The sequence below is a fragment of the Artibeus jamaicensis genome, unplaced genomic scaffold, assembly GCF_021234435.1.
Source record: "Artibeus jamaicensis isolate MK-2021 breed Jamaican fruit bat unplaced genomic scaffold, CSHL_Jam_final contig_3182, whole genome shotgun sequence".
Lineage (NCBI taxonomy): Eukaryota > Metazoa > Chordata > Mammalia > Chiroptera > Phyllostomidae > Artibeus > Artibeus jamaicensis.
In genome coordinates this window covers 423,722-445,685 of record NW_026521742.1, presented here as the reverse complement: position 1 = coordinate 445,685, position 21,964 = coordinate 423,722, and the positions used below count along the sequence as shown (strand labels likewise).

Sequence of the window (21,964 nt, the reverse complement as noted above, 5' to 3'; positions counted from 1 at the left end):
AGATTTTGGTTTTTGCAGAAGGTCCTGGAACCAATCCCCTGCAGAAAACAAGAAATTACTATTCAGAAAAATAACTTTAAAATGTACAGAAACAGAAACGAGAAAGGAATCAAAATGGTATATCAGAAAAAAAATCAATAAAACACAAAAGGTGGCAGTAACAAAGAAATTGAGGAAAAGATGTACGATATATAGAAAGCATAATAAAATAACAAAAGTACATCCCTATCAGTAATTTTAAATGAAATTAATTAAACTCTCCAATAAAAAGGCGGAGACAGGTAAAATGAATTTAAAAAGAAAAACAGGAACCAACTCTATGCTATCTACAAGAAACATAACAGGAAAAAAAATAGAAAAAACTATTCCAAGCAAGTAGTAACCCAAAGAGAATAGGTGTAACTATACTAGTATCAGATAAAATAGGGTTTAAGTCCAAATTGTTACATGAGACAAAGGACATTAACATATCGAGAAGATTTAACAATTATAAACATGCATGCACCTAACTTGACCAAGAAAATATGAAGCAAAAAAAATGATAGAACTGAAGAAAGAAAAAGTTCTACATTAACAGTTGAAATCTTCAATATCCCACTTTCAATAAACAGAACAAGTGGATAGATCAATAAGGAAACACAGGACTTCAACAACACTATAATCCCATTAAATCTAACTGACTTATTCAGAACATCCCCCCCAAAAACTGATTACACATTCTTCTCAATTGCACACGGAATACTCTCCAAGGCAGGCTATATGTTAGGCCCCAAATAAGTCTCAACAAATTTTAAAAGAAAAATCATCCAAACTATATTCTCTGACCATATTAGAATTCAATAGCATGTAAAGAAATAATAAGAAAAAATTTAACCGAAGAGTGAAATACTTGGACACTGGAAACTCAAAATATTGCTGAAATTCAAGAACACCTAAATAAAAGGTGACATCCCATGTTCAAGGTTGAAAGACTTTATGGCTAAGATGACAATAGTATCCAAAGTGATTCACAGACTCTGCAAGCCCTATCAAAATCCTAATGATGAGTTTTGCAGAAATGGAAAAACCACTCCTCAGATTCACACGGAATTACAAGAGATTCCAAATAGCCAAAACAATATCAGAAAAGAACACAGTTGGAGAACTCCTGATTTCAAAACTTAACTACAAATCTGCAGTGGTACTGGCACAAGGATAGACCGATAGATCATTGAAATAGAATTTAGAATCCAGAAAATCCACACATCTATGGACAATGGACTTTTGACAATGGTGCTGAGTACATTCAATAGGAAAAGAACAGTTTCTTCGACAAACAGTGCTGGGACGACTGGACATACACATGTCAAAGAATAAAATTGGACCCTTACCTCACACCATGCACAGAAACTAACTTACAATGGATCAAAGACCTAAATATAAGAAATAAATCTATAAAATTCTTAGAGGAAAACACAGGATTAAATCTTCATTACCTTGCATTTAGCAATGAATTTACCTTCATTACTCTAACAACGTGAGCAACAAAAGAATACAGATAAATTAGACTTCATAGAAATTTAAAACTTTAGTGCGCCAAAGGACATGACAAAAAAGTGAAAAGAAAACCTATATTGGGGAAAATAATATATTTGATAAAGGTCTACTATCTAAAATGTAATAAAGAACTCTTAGCAGTTAACAGCCAAGAGATAAAGAACCCAATTAAAAATGGCAAAGAACTTGAACAGACATTTCTCCAAAGAAGATATACAACTGGCAATAAACATACGAAAAGCCATTAGAGGTAACTGCAAATAAAAATGACAAGGAGACCCTACTTCATACTCACTAGGATGACCGTAATAATTTTTAAAAAAAAAAAGGAAAATAAGAAGTGCTGCCAAGGAAGTGAAGAAATTTAAAGCCTTGTACTTTGCTGCTGGAAATGTAAAATGGTACAGACACTGCAGAAAACTAGTGGTTCCTCCAAAAACTAAACAAAGAACCACCGCACGGCCCAGCAATTCCGCTCCTAGGTATACGCACAAAAGAACTGAAGAGTTATTCACACAAATGCCTGTACATGAATGTCAGAGCAGCACTATTCACAACAGCCAAAAGGCAGAAATAACTAAAATGTCCATCGACATACAAATGGATCAACAAAAAGTGATATATCCACACCATGGAGTATTATTCAGCCATAAAAAGGAACAAAGTACCAACACATGTACAACGTGGATGACCTCTCCAAAACTTTATGCTTAAAGAAGGCAGACAAAACCAGGTACGATTCCATTTGTGTGAAATATCCTGAATGGTACCTCCATAGAGACAGGAAGCAAACTGGAGGCTGTCAGGACCGGGGAAAGCGGGAGAGTGACTGCTTCATGGTTCTCTTCTGAGACGATGAAAAGGAACTGGAACTTGACATAGGTAATGGTCGCACAAAATTGTGAATGTTTTAAGTAAAATTGGACTATATTTATATGAATTTTACCTCAGTATTTTAAAAAGTCTTGTTTAACATGAAAAGCAAATTGGAGAGAAAAATAAGCAAATGCAAGCAAAAAGACTAGCTAGAAAAAGAAAACAAAAAATGAAACAACAGCTGAAAGACAGAACAAAGGAAGATTTGGTTTTTACTTGCTTTTTGTGTTGTTTAAATACAGATGATTCCAGAGCATGTTAATATATTTCTGGGAAGCATCTAGAAGGGAGGAAAGATTAACAAGGCAGAAGTGACATGCGGTAAGCAAAGGAACCAAAGTCCTTGCTTCCAGAGCAGGCACAGAAAGTGGTCTTTGACAGAACCAGACTCTTGTCTTCTGGGGCAGAAAAGACGCGAAGGTTTGCAGATGGGGCAGGGGCTGTAAGAGAATTCTTCCCAGATGGTTTCATTTGAGAGCTGGAGAACGGGGCAGGGAGAAAGAGAGTATTAAACAGTCATCCTGGAGAGAAAGGGAACTTACAAGAGAATGTTGGAGACTGCTGGTAAGTTCTGAATTCATAATTGAATCTGTGGTCATAAAACTGTGGTCAAACAGCAAGCAGCCAGCAATGCAGAAGGCAGATGGCAGGTTTCAACCTGGCTTGGAGTTCAGCCAACTGGGTTGTAAAATGGAGTGGAAGGCAAGGCAATCGAAGATGTTTATAGATGAATGAGTACAAAATCTAAACCACGTAAGGATGGAAGTGTGAAGTAGGCAGCCTCCACTATCCGTAGAGGATCAAAAGAATTTTAAAGTGGAAGCACCAGAAAGAGGTCAGAGTCTGGGTCACAAGAACATGAAATTTCAGAGGCGACCATGGAAGTGAGAGGCCACAGTCAGAGAATAAAATGGTTCCTGGAGGTTTAAAGCCCAGGAAACTGGCAAAGCCAGGGTGTGAGATAAAACAACAACATGGACGCCTAGCCACAAAGACTAATGACAGGAATAAGGGCGGAGAGTCAGAATGTAAATTGTTCCTGAATGAAACAAGTGACCAGGTAGCCAAGGCACACGGCTGTGATACGGCCTGATAACAAGAGCTTCAAAGGAACTCCAGGGCATCTGGAGAAAGACATGTTTTTAGAATGTGAGGATGAAAGAAATGAATCTAGGATGCCTTGCAGCCTTTAAAGGCTAACTTGTTAGAGTGATTAATAGTCATTAAATAAGAGCGGCAAGGAGGGCTACATGGTTTGTAGCCCTCCTTTTATGAGCTCAGCCAGAGACAAATTTAACGTCTCCAGGCCTCTGTTTCCTAACCTGGAAATCGTGGTAGAAATCTGCGTGACTCTAGCAATGCAGTGATTACAGAAGAGATGCAGGAGAGCATCCAGCACAACATGCTCCCAAGGCTGCACTCTCTAAAACAACCCCCTCCATGAGTTTCAGGTCTTCCTTCTAACAAGAAACCAATGAAATAGTTTCTCAGGGCACAGGTTAAGGTACAGCGTCTCCAAACACAGAAGAAAAGCAGAGAGACAAGAGCACACAGGCTACACACCTCAGCGTCTCTCTGCCGCAATCCGTCCTGGGTAGGAGACCCTGGCTCCACCTCCTCTGAGCCATGCTGATTAGATTCGCATTTGCCTTTCTTGCAATTGCCGTCACAGGACTTCTTCTCTCCTTTGAGAAGCACCTGGAGCTGAAAGACAAACTTGGTCTTCCAAGCTCTGAAATCAGCTTCAATGCTGCCGTGTTTGCTCTTAACCACACTGCAGTCACCTTCCCCTCGAGTCATCATACGATGGGCACCGAGCATCCACAGCCACTTATCAACATTCTTGCCAACCTGCGAGAAAGAGATAGATGAGCTAGAGACACAATCTAAATCACAGGTTTGTAGACTGCTCTGCGAAAGCCTGAATTTCCTGTGGGACCCTGCAGCAGCTGGGAGGAGGGAACTGCTTAGCCAAAAGGGCCTCCAGCCCTCCGGTCCCAACCACAACCCACAAGGGCTGCAGTGGCCAGATTATGATAAGATTCTGCAAAAGGCTTCTGAACAAAAAGACAGGCAAACCGTCTTATTAAACTAAGGGTTAGATGCCTTAAAAAGAATTTGAAAGCCACTATTCTAAATAATGTCAGAATAAAATAACTCATTATCAAAATGTTAACAAAGCTTCTGGGGCCAAAGCCCATTTACTACAAAACGAACATGATACCCACCTGGCAAGACTCATCATTTCATAAGCTCAGAAATTTACTTCATTGCAATATGAAGTAGTGAAGCTGGGGAGCAGGGGTTTTCAAGAAGCACAGTTAAGAGTCAAAAAGCTTTTAACAGACTTCCTGAGTGGCAAGGCATTAAACAAAATATTCACATATTGAAATTTTACCAGTCTTTGTCTAATTACTTTGAAAATATGGGGGAAAATATACATCTTGATGTACCAATTGAATGAAAGCAAGGTCAGAGAAAGATCTCCACTTTCATCTTTCCTCACATTCTACCAAAGACAGGTGAGCGAAGCTGGGCCAACATCTCGGCCCATGTGCAAAAGTTCTAGTAACTTTTTAGAACCACTAAGGAACTGAGAAGTCTCCAAATTTTTATTTTTTAAAGCATAGAGAATAGAATGCAAAAGAAAAGTAGCCAAGTTAATTTGATTTAGAAAAAAAATTCAGGAAAACCATAAATGTTTTATTCCATAAAGGGCAATGAATATTTTTCTTCTATTGCCCTTTAAAAATTAATAATTAAAAGACAACGAGTTCAACTGTATTAAGAGTTAGCTTGGGTGATAAAGGTTATTCAGCAACAGACCAAGCAGCTGAAGAAGCCCAAAGAATCAGCGATTTTCCATCCACAAGGTCCTGCTTGGGGACAGAAGGCTGAACTCAAAGCCTATGGATCCAGGCCCGTAAGACACCAGACAATAGGAGGCATTTTATTTTATTCAATAAAAATTTACTGACAACCTACTATACACCGAGATTGGATATATATGTGTAGCGATTCCCAGCTACAAAGAATAACACAGTTTATTATTAAGTACCAAAGGTTACAGATGATTTCACGTGCACATATATATGTCTATGTATATGTGTTAATGTTTTTATTAAGATAACTCACCCCTATAATTCAGCATACATCTACCTTGTACTTACCTTATTGAAGTGGCCCACATAGACAGAATTCCCGAGACCAAACACCGCATATTTCATGCCCTTCAGGTAAGTCCTGCCAAACCGAAAGTCACTGGATGCTTCCTCTAACCATTTGCAGAACCACTCTGCACTCTCAGTCGGTCGCCCATCAGTGTACGTAGCAACCAGGAAGGCGCAAACATTTTTACTAGTAACCTAACCAAGAAAGCAGTTATTTCAGAAAAATATTCAATAAGAAAACTTGTTTTTAATGCTGACGCTCCTGCTATACTAATTTCTAAGGACAAGGGAAAGAAAACACAGCAAGGACCCCCCTTGCACAGAGGAGAAAGCCCAGTCCCTTGCCAATGTACCTCCCGCTGCCCTGCACCATCTACCCCGTTCCATTTCTCAGACCACCAACTCCTCTCATCTCCAATTTGTCATACTGGAAACAAAATGCAAATCAGTTGGAAAAAAATACAGAAAGATCTCTAAAACATTACCTGAAAAATGAAAGCAATAAAACTTTTAAAACATGAAGTTTCAACTTAGCACTATCATCTACCAGGGGAAACAAAATACATACATCTTCAGTCTGTTAGTCATAGTATTTCATCTGCCCGAATGTATTTTTTAACAGTCCCAAGTCAGGAGGTAAATTTCAAGTAATCCCTTGCTAATTGTTAAGTATCAAGATTTACTAATAATTTTTAACAAATAATTTAGAGTACATCCAAGCCGACTCATTTGCACTACAGTGTTTTCTTGGGGGAGAGAAAGATGGACAACTAGAAGTTTATCCACTAAGAAGGGGCTGGCAAACTGCAGCCTACAGGCCCAATCCAGCTTCCTACCTGTTTTCATCAATAAAGTTTTATTGGAACACAGCCACGCTCACTTGTTTACACACTGCCTATGGTTTTGTGCCTCAAAGGCAGAACTGTAGCTGCATGTCCCACAAAGCTGAATATATTTAGTACCTGGCTCTTTACAGAAAAGGTTTGTCCATTCACACTCTAAGTGCTTCTCCGACTCTAGCTGCTTCAGAATCACCTGGGGCACTTGTTAAAACACATCCACACACTGGGTCAGCGTGGCCAGGATAGGACCTAAGAATGTGCATTTCTAACAATTCCCCAGGAGATGCTGATACTGCTAGTTCAAGGGCCACACTTTGAGAACAACTACTATAAAGTAAACTTCCCTAAATAGGTAGAACTAGAGGAAATGGACGGGCAATTCTCAGATCAAGAAATTTAACTCTCATAGACATTAACTAATATAGGAAGGTCACACAACTAGTAAGAGGTTTCTCAACTCCAAAACCTATACTTCTGCTACCCAAGTGGCTCCCAGCCTCACAGTAGGCTTACACATGGTTCACACGCACAGCTCACTGCCGTCAATAACAATCCTCCTTGACTGTGAGATTCAAAGCAGGAGGGCGTTGGGAACTGCAAACCACTCGGCTTCCCCACCCCAGGAGTCTAACACACCAAAGGGACAGGCTCCACACCACTTGATAATCAGTATACCACACCACACGTTCCACACCTCTGATGGCTGCCGGAAAGTGAACCAAGCGAAATCTCTTAGCATGAAAACGGAATTTACTCTGATGATTCTATTTATCCCAGAACACAAAAGGTCAATTAAATTTGAATTGTGATTAAAGAGAAAATAAGACAATTACCAACCTCTTCTACTAGATTATCATCTGGATCATAGTCCTTCAGATTAATAATTGCCACAGGCAGATCTAGGGAAGTAACAGCTTCGGCAAGAACTGTTGCAAATTTCTAATAAGAGAGAAAGAAAATCAATCTTCAATAAGCTAAATAAGCAGAACACTGTCTTCATTTACACCTGTTGGGAAGAGAATGAGGCATTTCTCATGAAAAATTTTCCCACTGACTGACATTTGTCATCAGAAACACAAATACTGCCCAGACCTGTGTGTCTCAGTTGGTTGGGAGTCATCCCACAAAGCAACACATCACCATTTCAATTCCCAGTGAGGGCGCATGCCTAGGTTACGTGGGTTTGGTCCCTGGTCAAGGCACATACAAGAGGCAACTGATCACTGTTTCCCTCCTACTTTCTCCCTCCCTTCCCCGCTCTAAAAATTAATAAAATCTTTCTTAAAAACACATACACACAAATACTGTTCACACTTTTACCATTTTCTCAAGCATCTTTATAGAGATCGATCATTCAACATTTTCCTCAAAGTATATACGGTAAATCTAAAGTGGCTTTTAGACATTCCAGCTGCTTTGCCCCACCACGAAAGACACAGAGGCACACAAAAAATACTGATGAGAGAAGAGAATGGAAAATACGAGAAATGTGAACACATTCCTGGAAGACAGAAAGCAAACAGGCAAGACGACAGACAGGAGAAAGCAAACAGGCAGGACGACGGACCAGGGCAAGTCCTAGGGTTCACTACCGCAGAAATGGGAGGAAACCGGGGGAAGAGAAGAGCCGACGAGCACAGAAGTGTGCGCAGAGCTTCAGCAGCACCCGCCCTTTGTTCCCAGGCAGCACACCTCTACATCTCATACAAAAAAGACCGAATGTCTGGGGAAATCTATAACCTCATCCCGGATGTTGGCACCCCAGGAAAACGCCCTCCTCTTTCATACTGAGCAAAGCCTGCCAAGCGTGTGTTCACTTACTGGCCATCTACTATGCCGGTCTGAGCTCTGGGCACTAATACACAACAGTGAACAAGAACCAGTCCCTGCCCTCAAGGAGCTTATATTCTGGTGAACAAAGAGAAAATAACCTAGAAATGAGAAAATAAACAGTATATCAGATGGTAAATAGTGCTATGGGGGAAAATAAATCAGGATAAGGGGAAAATACAATACTGAAGATAAGAGGAAGAGTTGATATTTTACATAGAGAGGGCTAAGACAGGAGTGTATAATAAATATTTGACCTTTATCTCCAGTTCTCAGAATCCTAAACCTTCAGAACGTACTGTCTTTGATATGCTAATGAAATGACGTCAGGAGGGATGAGCCCTAGGTAGTTTCTGCATAGGGCTGGTTGCCAGAAAACCAACCAGGTGATCACAGGTTTAGAACTCTGAGCGTCCTTTCTCTCAGTGGGTTCAAGCATCAATGGCCAATGATTTAATCAATTGTACCTACATAATGAAACCTGTATAAGGTTTTGCTGAGTTGGGAATACGCTGAAATTGCAGAAGGGGCGGGGCAGTGCTGAATGAAGACCAATGGTGAGATGACTGTAGTTACCCAGACAAAACAGGGGTGTGGCTTGGACCAGGGTGCAGTAGTGAGCGTGGTGAGAAGTGACTGGAATCCAGGTCTGTTTTGTATGTAGAAAAAACAGTATCTGCTGACAGACTGGATATGGGTAATAAGAAAAGAAGTCAAAGGCGTATTTTTGAACTAGGCAACTAGAAGAATAAAGTTGTCATTTACTAAAATAAGAATGATTATAAGTGGAATGGCTTCGAGAAGAAAATCAGAGTTCAGTTATGAGCACATTAATTTTGAGATGTCTACTAGACAACCACATGAAGATCTAAGACAGGCAACTGGATATAAGATTCTGGAGTTGAGGAGCAATTTGGATTAAAAACATATATTTAGAGTCCATCATGTAATACAGGGGTCGGCAAACAAAGGCCCACAGGCCAAATCCAGCCCTCAATTTGTTTGTATAGATAAAGGTCACTGGAATACAGTCATGTCCATTTACTGACACACTGTCTATGGCACAAGTGGCAAACACAAGGCCCATGAGCCAAATCCGGCCCTCCACCTTGTTTTATCCAGCCTGGCACCTTGTTACCTGGTGGCAGCTGAGCTCTAGCTTAACTATTAAGGAGCAGTTACATTTATACAGTCCTAAAATTACATTTGGCCCTTTGAAGGCAACCATGAGGCTGATGTGGCCCCTGGTGAAAATGGGTTTAACTCCCCTGGTCTATGGCCACTTCCACACTGCATCAGTGGAGTTAAGCAGCTGCAGGAAAGACCATATTGTAACAGGGGGGTCTGGCCAGATCACTGGGGAGCAGGGCAGAAACCCTCCAGAGCCAACACTTCCCCCAGAAGGGAGGGGCTCGTAGGAAGCACAGAAGACTGCAGACTGAAATAGCAGCTGCACAGGACATGCCTCAGGCAACTGTAATCAAAGCAACGAGACTGAGCAAGCAGAGAAGGTCACACGACACATGCCTAACAAGGTGATGCCGCACCAGGGGTAAATAGACACTGTGTCCTTGTGGCTAGGAAACTTGTGCCCCACGAAATGGTCAGAAAAGGGTCAAAGGACTAGGGAGCTGGCAAATATGGCAGGCACTAGTGCACATGGATGAAAAAGCCAGGCGCTCAGTGTGCATTGATTTCTGGACTGAGTCTTTAAAATTCAACTCCCTAGTAAACCTGGCCTTTCTCCTCCCCTGGCAAGACTGGTCAGTGCAGCAGGTCTGAGCGTCTGAGACCAGTGGACCTGGGTGCACCCCCACACCCAAAGCAAAGGCAGGGCTGGCGGTGCTGTGAGGGACTCCAGCAAGCACACACAAGAGTCGTGAGAATCATCTGGAGCTGAACTGCAACCAAGAACCAGCTAAGCAGCCTCAGTGATCATACTCCAGACATCTGTGTTTCACAAAGGATAGTACTTTTAGGAATGGAAGAGGGGATTCCAGGTACTTCCTTGAACTGGTGTGGTCTAGTAAGGGGTGGCAGGACTGTTAGTCCTTGGGTGTTTTAACCCTGTGGAGGTCTTTAAAAAATTACAGTGTAGGACGTGTCTTTGAGAGATACATTCATTACTAGTATGTGCTGAAATGCAAACAAAAATTTTTAAACACTGCAAATTTGCATTTTTATATTATATAATAAAATACATAATTTTATTTATTTTCAGTTACAATCTAGAAATTACTAAACAGAGAAATATAAAAGTATAAAGAATAAAAATAACAGAAAGATGGATGTTGCTAAAAATTACAGCCATAAAAAATGCTTTAACATTAATCAGAATCTTCAATAGTTGACTTTGCAAAATGTTTGTAAGAGTCGTTCCAAAAAATATTGCTATGTTCAGGGCATGAATACTTTTCAAAACACGCAAAAATATTTTGATAAGTGACTCATTTTGGATGCAGAGCACATAACACATCTTTTTCTTTTTCCATCTGTCAAAGAAGCCATATCTATGTCGATTAGAATTTCCTTCAAGCTGTGTTTGAAACTGATGAACTTTCAGGTGTAAAGGCTCGTGCACACCTGTGGAGATTTCTGAATGCCTTTTTATTTGTTCTGACACTAACTACATTAACAGATTTCTAATAAATATTCTGCACCTTATTTTCACATTGCCGTTCAGCATGTGGTCTAAGCATTTACCCCGGCAATATTCAAACCTGTGTAGAATATAACCATAGGCCATCTTCTGATGTTCCTGGCCACATTGTTTACACCTACCACTAGGTCCACAGTGTCAACTCCTGACTTTCTCTGGTTGTAATATTCTATTCTCGTATGTTATAACCAACCTGACAGCTTAAACATTATGGGTTAACGTTAGCCACGTACAAAGGTGCAGCTACTCATGACCCAGAGCCTATGCACCCAATATGTGTAACAATACTTAAAACAAGAGTTTGTTTGTATCCCTCAGATCAGCTGCGACCTCCACAGGGTTAAAGGGAGCACAACTCTACGGCAGAAACCTGCCAGTATTCCAAAACTGTATGGCCATTAAATAAAGAGCCCCTTTCCTTTTCCACCAGACTTCTGACTCCATAGTTCTGCCTTATAGGCATCAAGCAATAGGACCCCACTGACTATTCTGCAACAGCACTAGCTGTTAAGATGTACATATAAAATTTTTTAAATCTAAGCCCTGGCTGGCATAGCTCAGTGGATTGAACACAGGCCTGCGAACCAGAGTTATCGCAGTTCGATTCCCAGTCAAGGCACATGCCTGGGTTGCAGGCCAGTTCCCAGCAGGGGACGCATGAGAGGCAACCATACATTGATATTTCTCTCCCACTCTTTCTCCTTCCCTTCCCCTCTCTCGAAAAATAAATAAATAAAATATATTTTTTTTTATTTTAAATCTAACCCTTTATAGAAAAAGTTTGCCAAATTCTATCGAATAGATAGAATTGAATAGATAGATAGAATATATCAAATAGATAGAATCTGAAGTTCTATACAACAAGATCCCTTAAAGAATAAAGTAAATGCAGACAGATGAAGACAGTCTCAAGGGCTGTGCCCTGAGACACTATCTTTCAAGGTCAAGAAGACTGAAAAAATCAGCAAGTAATAATAAGACTAGCCTCAGCAAAGTAGGAAGAGAACCTAAAGAACGACCAGAAACTTAAAAGAAGAATGTATTTAAAGAAGAAAGGCTGCAAGACTTATTAGTCATGCAGCTAATAAGTCAAGTAAGATGAAAACTATTAATTAATTAGCAAAATGGAAGTCACCGGGAGCATATCAGAGCACACACGTCTAACTGAGTGGCTTAACCAAAACACGAGTAGAGAAACTGGAAATCACAAGCACAACAGTGTATACAAAACATATAAAAAAGATTTGGAATTAAAATCCAAGAACCCAGAATGAAAAGAAAAAGTTACCATAAAGTAAGAAAAAAAAGGTCTGAGTCATAGAAGACCATCCAAAACCTCTAACATCCAACTAACAGGAGTTAGAACCACAAAAAATGGGAGAAAAAAATGGAAGGCAGTTCTACCTGTCAGAACTATCAGCAGAATTAATGCAAACAAATCTTCAAAACTAGAGTCCAAGAGTTCAGCACAATGGCTAAAAAAAAATCCCAGCCCAGACATGGGCAGTAGTATTGTCCCCAAAATGGCCACAGCAAGCTTCACAACAAAAATACCTCACAACAGCGACCACCAGGTACCACAAACCACCTGGAATTGAGCACAAGAGATAAAACCTACCAACCATCCCAGAAATGAAAAACAGATGCTGGAAAAGGGAAAAAAGAAGATAAAAAGATGAACGAAGATGAGAGGACCAATTCAGTTCATTGCTAAAAAACACTTATCAGGGATTTTCTTAAAAGATCAGGAATGCAATGAAAAGTGTCATAAAAAGTTCTTACCTAGGCCCTGGCCAGTGTGGCTCAGTTAGTTGGAGCATTGTCCCACACACCAAAAGGGTGCGGGTTTGATTCCCCATCAGGGCACATCCTAGGTTGTGGGTTGGGTTCTATCCCCAGGTGGAGGGCATACAAGAGGCAGCAGATCAATGCAGATCAATGTCTCTCTCTCTCTCTCTTTCTCTCTCTTCCTCTCTAAGATCAATGAAGATATCTCCTTGGTGGAAGATTAGAAAAAAAAAGTTCTTACCTTGGCTGTACCAGTCTGGGAACCATAAAAAATCTTCACTCCAGACACAAAAACTTCCTTCTTTTGATGAGAGATATCACCATTTGTCATCAAATCCCGAGTCACTTTTGGAACTGATTTCTCCTGTGAATTCTTGTCCTTGAAGATAAACTACACAAATCCATCAAGTTTGAATCTTTTCCTAACTTCAGGAGAAATGAAAAGTAGCACAAATACTGACCCATTTTATTACTCTGCTAATCTTTCTGGGTGTACTCCTCAAATACCAACCCTTTGGTATAATTAGATCCTTAAAAAGCAGAATCTACTTTTCTTAAAACCAAAATGATTCCCATAACAGTATTATATGAATAAAAGTATTACCCCTTCCCAGCCTTTTGGCTAAGATCAAGTATGAAAGTACTATTCAAGGGCAAAACTATACATTTCATTCATAATGTATTTTAGTAGAATAAGAGTAGAAACTTATTTTTTGATCCTTAATCAGTGGGAAGAGACTACCACCCCTTAAAGATGTAAGACAGATTTGCTGTTTTGTTTTTTTCATGAAAGTTGAATTTTTCATTACAAAATCTTCTTGCATCTTAAAAATGAGACATCCACAGCACATCAAAGAAAAGGTGAGAATAAAATAATTTAGTCCATAATAACTTAGCCTTTAAAAACTGAGAATAAAATTTTTTAGGCATTAAAGAAATGTCTAGAGACTAAATATAAAAGTGATTTAAAGTCCTTTTAGCTTTTCTGCATTTTTCAGAATGCCTTAGACAATATTCATTCTACATTCTCTATGAAATCTAATGCCTAAATACTCTCCTATAAATAAATATCTCCACTTACCTGCTTCCTGATGGCAATCTGTAAACAAATCCAAAGGCTAATACCAAAGGCAAAGCCCAAATATATGTAAAATCTGTTTATCCATAATGATATTAAAGGTGAGAGGTCCCATGAATCCAAAGAAGGACCTAAATTTAAAATGATACATACATGTAATTTTAAAGCTACATATACAAAGATATCCACCCTTACTTTAAGAACTAAAAAATAATAAAACTCTCAACCTCTATATTCAACAAGGCTAATATATAAAGTCAACTCTAATAATAAATTATGTGACAACGTGATAAAATTATGATAATGCTAACCCAAATATATATATACACCACCTGGAATTATGTTGGGAATATATATATATATATATACATCACCTTTATTTGGTAGCATTTGAAAGCAAGAGAGGGGAACACAGAGTCCAAACGCTTTATGTAAAATTATTACTTCATTTCGCTGTTATGCTTGCGTCATGAGAAAAGCTTTAAATAGCACTAAAACTATTCCCTTTTTCATTTTACTTTTAAAGACCCATGGCAACTTGTAACAGGTTCTTAAATAACTGTCCCCACGCTCCATTTTTTGAGGGAGATATGGATGGACCTGGCCTCAAATGTTAAACCTCGGGTCAATTTCAAAAGGCGAAGCCTAAAATTTGGGGTCCACATTTGAGGCTGCTCCACCCTGAAAAGGTCCTCAATACACATTAGTAAAACACGGGGCGGGGTGTCCGTTTTCTCTGTCCTTTACTTGACGTTAGAAGCAAAAAGTAAAAGCCAAGTCAAAAGGAAAGATCAGTCCTCCTTTGCCCTCAGCGGTACCCGTGCTGACAAGTGGAACAATCTGCGAAGGGTCCTGAGAACACCACTCCGCCGAGAGAGGGTCTCCGAAAACACGGTTTCTCCCCTCCAGCCTCACGAACGTTGTCCGCCTGAGGCCCTTACCCATGATCCTCAAAGCCCGGGCTCTTCGGCACCACAGAGGTTACGATCGCGGACCTGCAAACCTGGCGGCTAGTCTGAGTACGGGGAAAACTACCTGTCAGAACTACATTGCAGCATGAGCTCTATACCGTGAGATCGCGGCATTGGGGGCAGCCATGCCACTCGCAGGCTCGTCGGGATTGGTTCAAAGGGAGAAGGGGCGGGCCCAGAGGGAAGCACCACTTAGAACTCTAAGGAAGCCAGAGTTCTCTGGTCCTGCTCGGATTGGCTCAGAGGGGAAAGAGGCGTGCTCAAAGACACGCACTGCCCAGAACTCGTGGAGGGGCGGCTGGAGCGATTCCGCACTCTCCAGTAGTTGGCCGGGAGGAGGAAGGGACTGGTCGGTCGAACTGGAGTGGCCTAAGAAAAAAGGGTGGGGAGGGGGAAGGTGACGTTAAAAGAGATTTGACGTCATCAAGCAAGTGAACTGTGTGAGCGCGTTTGCATCTCCGTCGAAACTCACTGTAAAAGAGCATTATGTAGGGGAAATTTGACTACGGACTGGCTCTTAGAGGGTATGAAGAAATAGTTAATCGTGTTAATTATAGTTAATAGGTGTACTTTAGGATAGATTGAAGTGTTTAAAGCTAAACCTTATGATTTGCTTTAAATTACAACAAAAAATGAGGGAGAAAAAAATGAAACAAGAATAAAATGTGTATAATTATTGGAACGGGCTGATGGGTACATAAACGTTCACTACACTTTTTCTTATGTTTCTATGTTAATTTTTTTTTTTTTTTTTTTTTTGTAATGAAAGGTTAAGGTGGGTGTATGTGGCCCGGAACTCTGCGAAACTAGAGACCCGCGCCGAGTTTCGAGACGGTCTCCCAGTATCAGGTTCAACAGCCAATCAGGGCTCTTCAGCTCGTTGACGAAATTATCTTACGTAAGGAAAAGCGACCCTCTATTCGGGCAGGGACTGATGCCGTAAGAGCAGCACTGCGCAGGCGTTATTTCCTTGCTTTTCCTGTTTCAGTTTTCGCACAACTTGAAGCCTGCGCAGTAAGTCAGTCTGGTGTGTAGTGGCGGCCGACTAGGCCGAGTCGGTCGCGCGAGTTAGCTCTCTGCGTGCAAGACTGTACAGCGTGGCGCCGGTTTGTTACAGTGACGCTCAGGCGGCTCTCAGGCCGGTGGCGCAGGTCTGCCGTGGTTGGTTGGACTCAAAATCTGAGCAACCACAATGTCCATCTTCACTCCCACGAACCAGATCCGCCTAACAAATGTGGCCGTGGTACGCATGAAGCGCGCTGGGAAGCGTTTCGAAATTGCCTGCTACAAAAACAAAGTCGTCGGCTGGCGGAGCGGCGTGTGAGTGACCCTTTCCCTCCAGACCCCCGCAGGAGTTGGTAGCCTCTGGGGTGGCTGGTCTCTGGTGGTGGAATAACCACCAGAGGTGGGTCACTGACAAACCAGGCTGGGTTCGTCAGGGAAAGAAATGGAAAACTGTTTTCAGCTGGAAGCGTGAGAAGTCACTCTTTCCCCCGAGCTTAGCGCCTAAACCAAGCGGGGTTTTATTGGTTTTTGGTTCGATTTTGTTTTGGATTGTTGGTTTGGAGTTTGGTTTTTCTTTGCTTCCATACTGTCACAGAGGCTACAGCCAAGAAACCCCCATCATTATAGTCTTTTTGCCAGAAAAAGGATAGAGGCAGGGACTAGTCTTACAAATACTAGTTATAGTCTAACTAATGTCACAGATCTTAGCCCAGTATCATCAAATTGCGTAGTGTCTTCACTACTGCCACCTAGGGATCGGTATTCGGTGGCAGCAGCCCGACCCACACCTGCCATTCTTTCAGATATCCTCCCACGACGTTTTTATCCAGTGAATAAATGCGAATACAAATCTGGTTCTGAGTTTTTGAAAATGTTTCCTCGGCACCGAGGGTCTTTTAGGAGTCTTTGTTGTTTCTTTTCATTTGTATTAATAATATAAGTGAATTTTCAAGTTTCAAGTGTATTGACTTAGGACTTTGTCTCCTGTCCTCACAAGGGAAAAAGACCTTGATGAAGTTCTGCAGACCCACTCAGTGTTTGTAAATGTTTCTAAGGGTCAGGTTGCAAAGAAGGAAGATCTCATCAGTGCATTTGGAACAGATGATCAGACTGAAATCTGTAAGCAGGTGGGTTTTAGCAGCTGCAGCATAACTGACCCTAGTATCCATTTGTAGTATAAGTATTTAGAGGTGTGTTAAACTTAAGTATTATTTTTGGGGGGAGTGAACAGTGAGCACGCAATAATTTGATCTGCACAATATCACTTTTAGTAATTCAGGACATGGATTTTTTTAAGTTGAAGTGTAGACATACAGTAATTCATTTATATACCTTATGAAGTGATAAGTCTATTAATTATTGTCACCATACAAAGAACATAGATTTTTTTTGTCAAAGCTTCTAGAAATTAAATGTACTAAATTGCCTTGCTTTGGTCACTTTTAAAGTAATATACCTGAAAATAGAATTTCTTTTCAAGTAGTTCATCATTTAGACCCTTGGCTAAGATTGCCTTTTCCCCTTCTAATCCCAAATAAGTGATATTCTGTAGCACAAGGTAATCAATTCTTTAGTCAAAGCTCAAATTATTATCTACATTTCAGTAGCTACAGAGGATGGAATTTAATTTTCTTATTCATGTGGTCAGTTAACAAAATAGTATGTAATAGAGACATTGCTTTCTTAAATATGTTGGGTTCTTTTTTTAGATTTTGACTAAAGGGGAAGTTCAAGTATCAGATAAAGAACGGCAAACACAGCTGGAGCAGATGTTTAGGGACATTGCAACTATTGTAGCTGACAAATGTGTGAACCCTGAAACAAAGAGACCATATACAGTTATCCTTATCGAGAGAGCAATGAAGGACATCCACTATTCAGTCAAAATCAACAAGAGTACAAAACAGCAGGTTAGTGGTTTTTAATGTTATCAGAAAGTATCCATTAAAATTACTTTTCTCTGAAGAAATCATTCAAATAATTGGTCTGCAGTAATGATACTAGAAAGCTGGTGGATGGATTGGGGGGGGTGGAGGATATATATTGTAGAGGAGAAATGGAATTTTTTTTAACTAAACACAAATATACATAGGACTCTTATCTTTCTATCCCAAATCAAACCTTTAAAGATAAAACTTGGATTTTTAAAGAGTCATTGTAAGTTTGCTTTTTTGATTTTCTTTAAAAAAATGTAATCACATACCATAAAAGTTACCCTTTGAAAGTGTACAATTCGTTGGTATATTTACGAAGTTTTGCAACCTTTCCTACTATCCAATTTGAGGACATTTTCATTACCCCAAAGAGAGACCCTGTGCCCATCAGCATTCACTCTTCATTACCCCCTCTTACAAGCCCTTGGAACCTCATCTCTATGGATTTGTCTATTCTGACATTTCATACAAGTGGAGTCATACAACATGCAATCTTTTAATGGTTCAGCCATGTTGTAAGGTGTATCACTATTTCATTCTTGCTATGATAGTTATATTATTGTAGACAAATATTTATTAACATTTATGGCTGAATAATATCCTGTTGTATAGAAATACCACATTTTATTTATTCATTTACCAACCAATGGACATCTGGCCTGTACCCACTTTTCAGCTATTGTGAATAATGCTATGTACCCACTTTTCAGCTATTGTGAATAATGCTATGAAATTTCATCATGGCTTTTCTGTGGACACATTTTCATTTCTCTATACTCAGAAATGAAATTGCTAGGTCATATGGTAACTTTATGTTTAACCTTTTGAGGAACCGTCAGTCATTCCAAAACAGCTGTATCATTTTACATTCCCACAACCAATGTACAAGGGTTCCAATTTCTCCACATCCTTGACAGTATTTGTTACTGCCTGCCTTTTTGATTATAACCATCCTGGGGTTAACTTCTGGTTTTCATTTGCATTTTCCTCATGACTAATGATTTGAGCATATCTCATGTGCTCGTTGACCCGATGTCTCTCTGGAGAAATCAGTGTTCGGATCTTTTGACCACTTTTTAATTGGTTATTTGTCTCTTTATTATCGAATTGTAAAAGTTTTTCCATTTTCTGAACAGTAGTAGTCATCTATATAGTTTACTACTGGTTTCCCCCATTCTGTGGGTTGCATTTTTTTCTTCACAAGAGTATTTCACCTTAAAAGTTCAATTTGCCTATTTTTTAAATCTGTTTTCTTATGCTTATGTCATGCCCAGGAAACCATTGCAAATCCAGCTAGATGGAAACAGCTTTGCTTTGAATACCATATGAAATAAGGCAGCAGAAGAAGCAAAGAAATTGCAAACATTTTCAATTTTGTCTTGCTAGGCTTTGGAAGTGATAAAGCAGTTAAAAGAGAAAATGAAGATAGAACGTGCTCACATGAGACTTCGGTTCATTCTTCCATTGAATGAAGGGAAAAAGCTGAAAGAAAAGCTTAAGCCACTGATCAAGGTTGTGGAAAGTGAAGACTACGGCCAACAATTAGAAATTGTAAGATTAAAGTATTCTTATTTCTTTGCTTCCGTGATACCAAAGTAGTGTATTAAGTAGTCATAAATGTGTAACAAATATTTAGAAAATGTGAACAGTAAGGCATTTCCAGAAACAGTTTACCTAGAATTAGGTAAAAATGTTAAGTTCAAAGTAGAACTAAATTGGAATTAAGAACACTTAAAATTTTTTGTTCCTTTGTTTTCTAGTTAAATTATTTATGATAAACTCATGTTGGTCATGTGACAAGGCATTAATCTTCATGTTTAATGACTTACCCAGATTTTAGGTGAGAGAGTATATTTTACAGTGAGTCTTACATTATGAGGAAATAAAAAGACTAAACATTGGTCAGCCTCATGTTTTTTTTACAGAGAGGAAGTGGGGGGAGAGAAGCAATCTGTTGTTCCACTTATTCATTCATTCATTGGTTGATTCTTGACCAGTGTGTCCTGAACGGGATCGAACCCACAACCTTGGCCTGTTGGGATGGTGCTCTAACCAACTGAGCTTCCTGGCTCGGGCACCACAGAACATTTTAAAGAAGCAGTAAAAATATTGTGTCTTCGAGTCTTCGCCCGATAGCTTCAGACATAGTGTGAATTCAACTTTCGGCAAATTTATGTCCTTAGACTTTGCAGCAGCTCTAGAAATGTACGAGCTCTAGAGGATTGTTGAGCTTTCCACTTCAGATGTGGTACTCTGAAGTTCTGTAGTCCTTTCAAAACTTTATACATGGTTTCTCTACAGGCCTTCTAGCCTCTCTCCTTCAGGTGTGGATCACAAGGGATGATTTTACTGAACTCTAGAATTTAATGCTGAGTTTCAGTATCAAAAGTACCGTATTTTTCTAATCCAACTTGTCTTACAGCAAGCCGAGGGATCTGGGTAAGTCTTTAAACATTAAACAGCGAGGTTGATGCCACTTGTTGCCCTGTGCGTCGTCCTCTGCGTCGCACTGTAAAGCCGTAGTGGTAGCGCTGTCTGGAGTCCAGCAGAAGTGATGCCCACCTGAGTGTGGTTGGTTGGTAGAGGAATAATATGGGTGAAATCATTTATAGTTTTAATTTGAACATTTCACTTGAAATGCCACATGGTGTGCTTGAGCATGATATTGTTATGTTACAGAATTACATGCTTATGATTTTGTAATAAAAGGGGGTGTTTTTTAAGATTGTGTTTATTTATTTTTAGAGAAGGGAGAGGGAGAGAAACACTAATATGTGGTTGCCTCTCACCGCCCCCTACTGGGGACCTGGCCCACAACCCAGGCTTGTGTCCTGACTGGGAATCAGACCAGTGACCCTTTGGTTTGCAGACCAGCACTGAATCCACTGAGCCACACCAGCCAGGACAGGGATGTTATTTGTGCCAGACCTTGTATTGTGAGTTTGTCTTGGAGGAAGTTAAAGCTGTGTTCATTGTATTGTATTGCTCTTCTTCATGCGGTAAATAGCTGTGTTAAATGTTTCAGGTGTGTCTAATTGACCCAGGCTGCTTCAGAGAAATTGATGAACTAATAAAAAAGGAGACAAAAGGCAAAGGTTCTTTGGAAGTGCTCAATCTGAAAGACGTGGAAGAAGGAGATGAGAAATTTGAATGACATTCATCAGTCTCGTCAGCTTTGAAACACTAAAACGTTTTCATTTCCCACAGTCCTGTTTTCTTTCTGTGGTCTGCCAAATACTCGCTCAGACTATTTTATGTTTTCCATCTTTGTGTTAAACATAAAAATACATTGCTAAATAAGTATTATAATGTGGGGTTAATTTAGTTTTATTTATAAGTTGGGGTTATAGGTAAAAATGAAAAATTCAAGATGCGAAGTCCAGAGCAGCATTTCGCTGTCTCGTGCCTTTGTAGCTTCCCAAAGGGAAAGTTATCTGAGGCAGCTCTTGTGGGTAAAAAGTTAAATTTTGTACATTTTAATATTAACTTGGGGAGGATATGTCTGTATAACAAAAAGGGAGCATTTGGTGAAAAAAACAGTGTGTGTATAGGGGTTACTGTATCGTGGCCTAATATAAAAAGCTTGGATGACGACTTCTTGATTATCTGAAAAATAGATATGACTGTGCAAGACTTAAATAACTTTCATTAAAAATGCTGTCATAACCTAGATTATCCTTGGTAAAGAAAAAGTCATGTATTTCTAATTCTTACAATTTATAATATATGTTAATATAGCTGAAATTATGAAATCAATAAAACCACTCTTTATTTTTATTAAACTGTGGCTTGTGTTTCTGCACAGCTTGCTTTTTTCCCCTCGGCATTGGAATTTATTTTAGTATTAATACTTAAATGGACAAACGTGCAAGTGTTTTTAAATCTTATCTTCAGAAGAGATACTCTAGAATATAAATTTAGATTTCACTCAAAATAAACATATAGGTATACTTTGTGGACAGAAGTTTTTAGCTGAAAAAGAGTTCTTAACTTGACCAAGAAGATCCTGAAAGGGCATAGAATTTACTGCTAATCCTCATTCCCAGAAATGGCCCATTTTAAAATATCTTTGACTGAAATGATGAAGTCAAAATTTTTTCTTGTGCCAAAAAAGTGTTCTTGTTCGATAACATGGGAACACAGTTAATGATGGAATTGAAATAACGATTTTGGTGTAATCCTTAAGATGACCTTCACTCATTATCTTAGTTGTATGATATAAAGTTGAAGTCCCTGGAAACTATTTTTAACCAGTGAAGTTTACACTGTAATTTA

At 39.6% G+C, this 21,964-nt stretch overlaps 2 protein-coding genes across 2 annotated transcripts in view; one reads left to right on the top strand and one right to left on the bottom strand.

Moving 5' to 3' along the window:
- Positions 1-14,890, bottom strand: part of LOC119042035 (S-adenosyl-L-methionine-dependent tRNA 4-demethylwyosine synthase TYW1) — a 179,111-nt gene extending 164,221 nt beyond the window's left edge. The window contains exons 1-6 of the mRNA XM_037135582.2: positions 14,721-14,890; positions 13,783-13,910; positions 12,943-13,092; positions 7,262-7,363; positions 5,583-5,777; positions 3,976-4,263 (exon numbers count right to left, since the gene is read on the bottom strand). Of these exons, the coding sequence (XP_036991477.2) occupies positions 3,976-4,263; positions 5,583-5,777; positions 7,262-7,363; positions 12,943-13,092; positions 13,783-13,910; positions 14,721-14,724 (867 nt within the window). The 5' untranslated portion in view covers positions 14,725-14,890. The remainder of the gene's footprint in view (positions 1-3,975; positions 4,264-5,582; positions 5,778-7,261; positions 7,364-12,942; positions 13,093-13,782; positions 13,911-14,720) is intronic.
- Positions 14,891-15,714: 824 nt separating this feature from the next.
- On the top strand, positions 15,715-21,471 carry SBDS (SBDS ribosome maturation factor). Its single transcript, XM_037135585.2, has 5 exons — positions 15,715-16,070; positions 16,753-16,882; positions 17,465-17,665; positions 19,076-19,240; positions 20,715-21,471. Exons 1-5 carry the CDS (start codon positions 15,943-15,945, stop codon positions 20,841-20,843), a joined length of 753 nt encoding a protein of 250 aa, XP_036991480.1. The 5' UTR covers positions 15,715-15,942; the 3' UTR covers positions 20,844-21,471.
- The last annotated feature ends 493 nt before the right edge of the window (positions 21,472-21,964 follow it).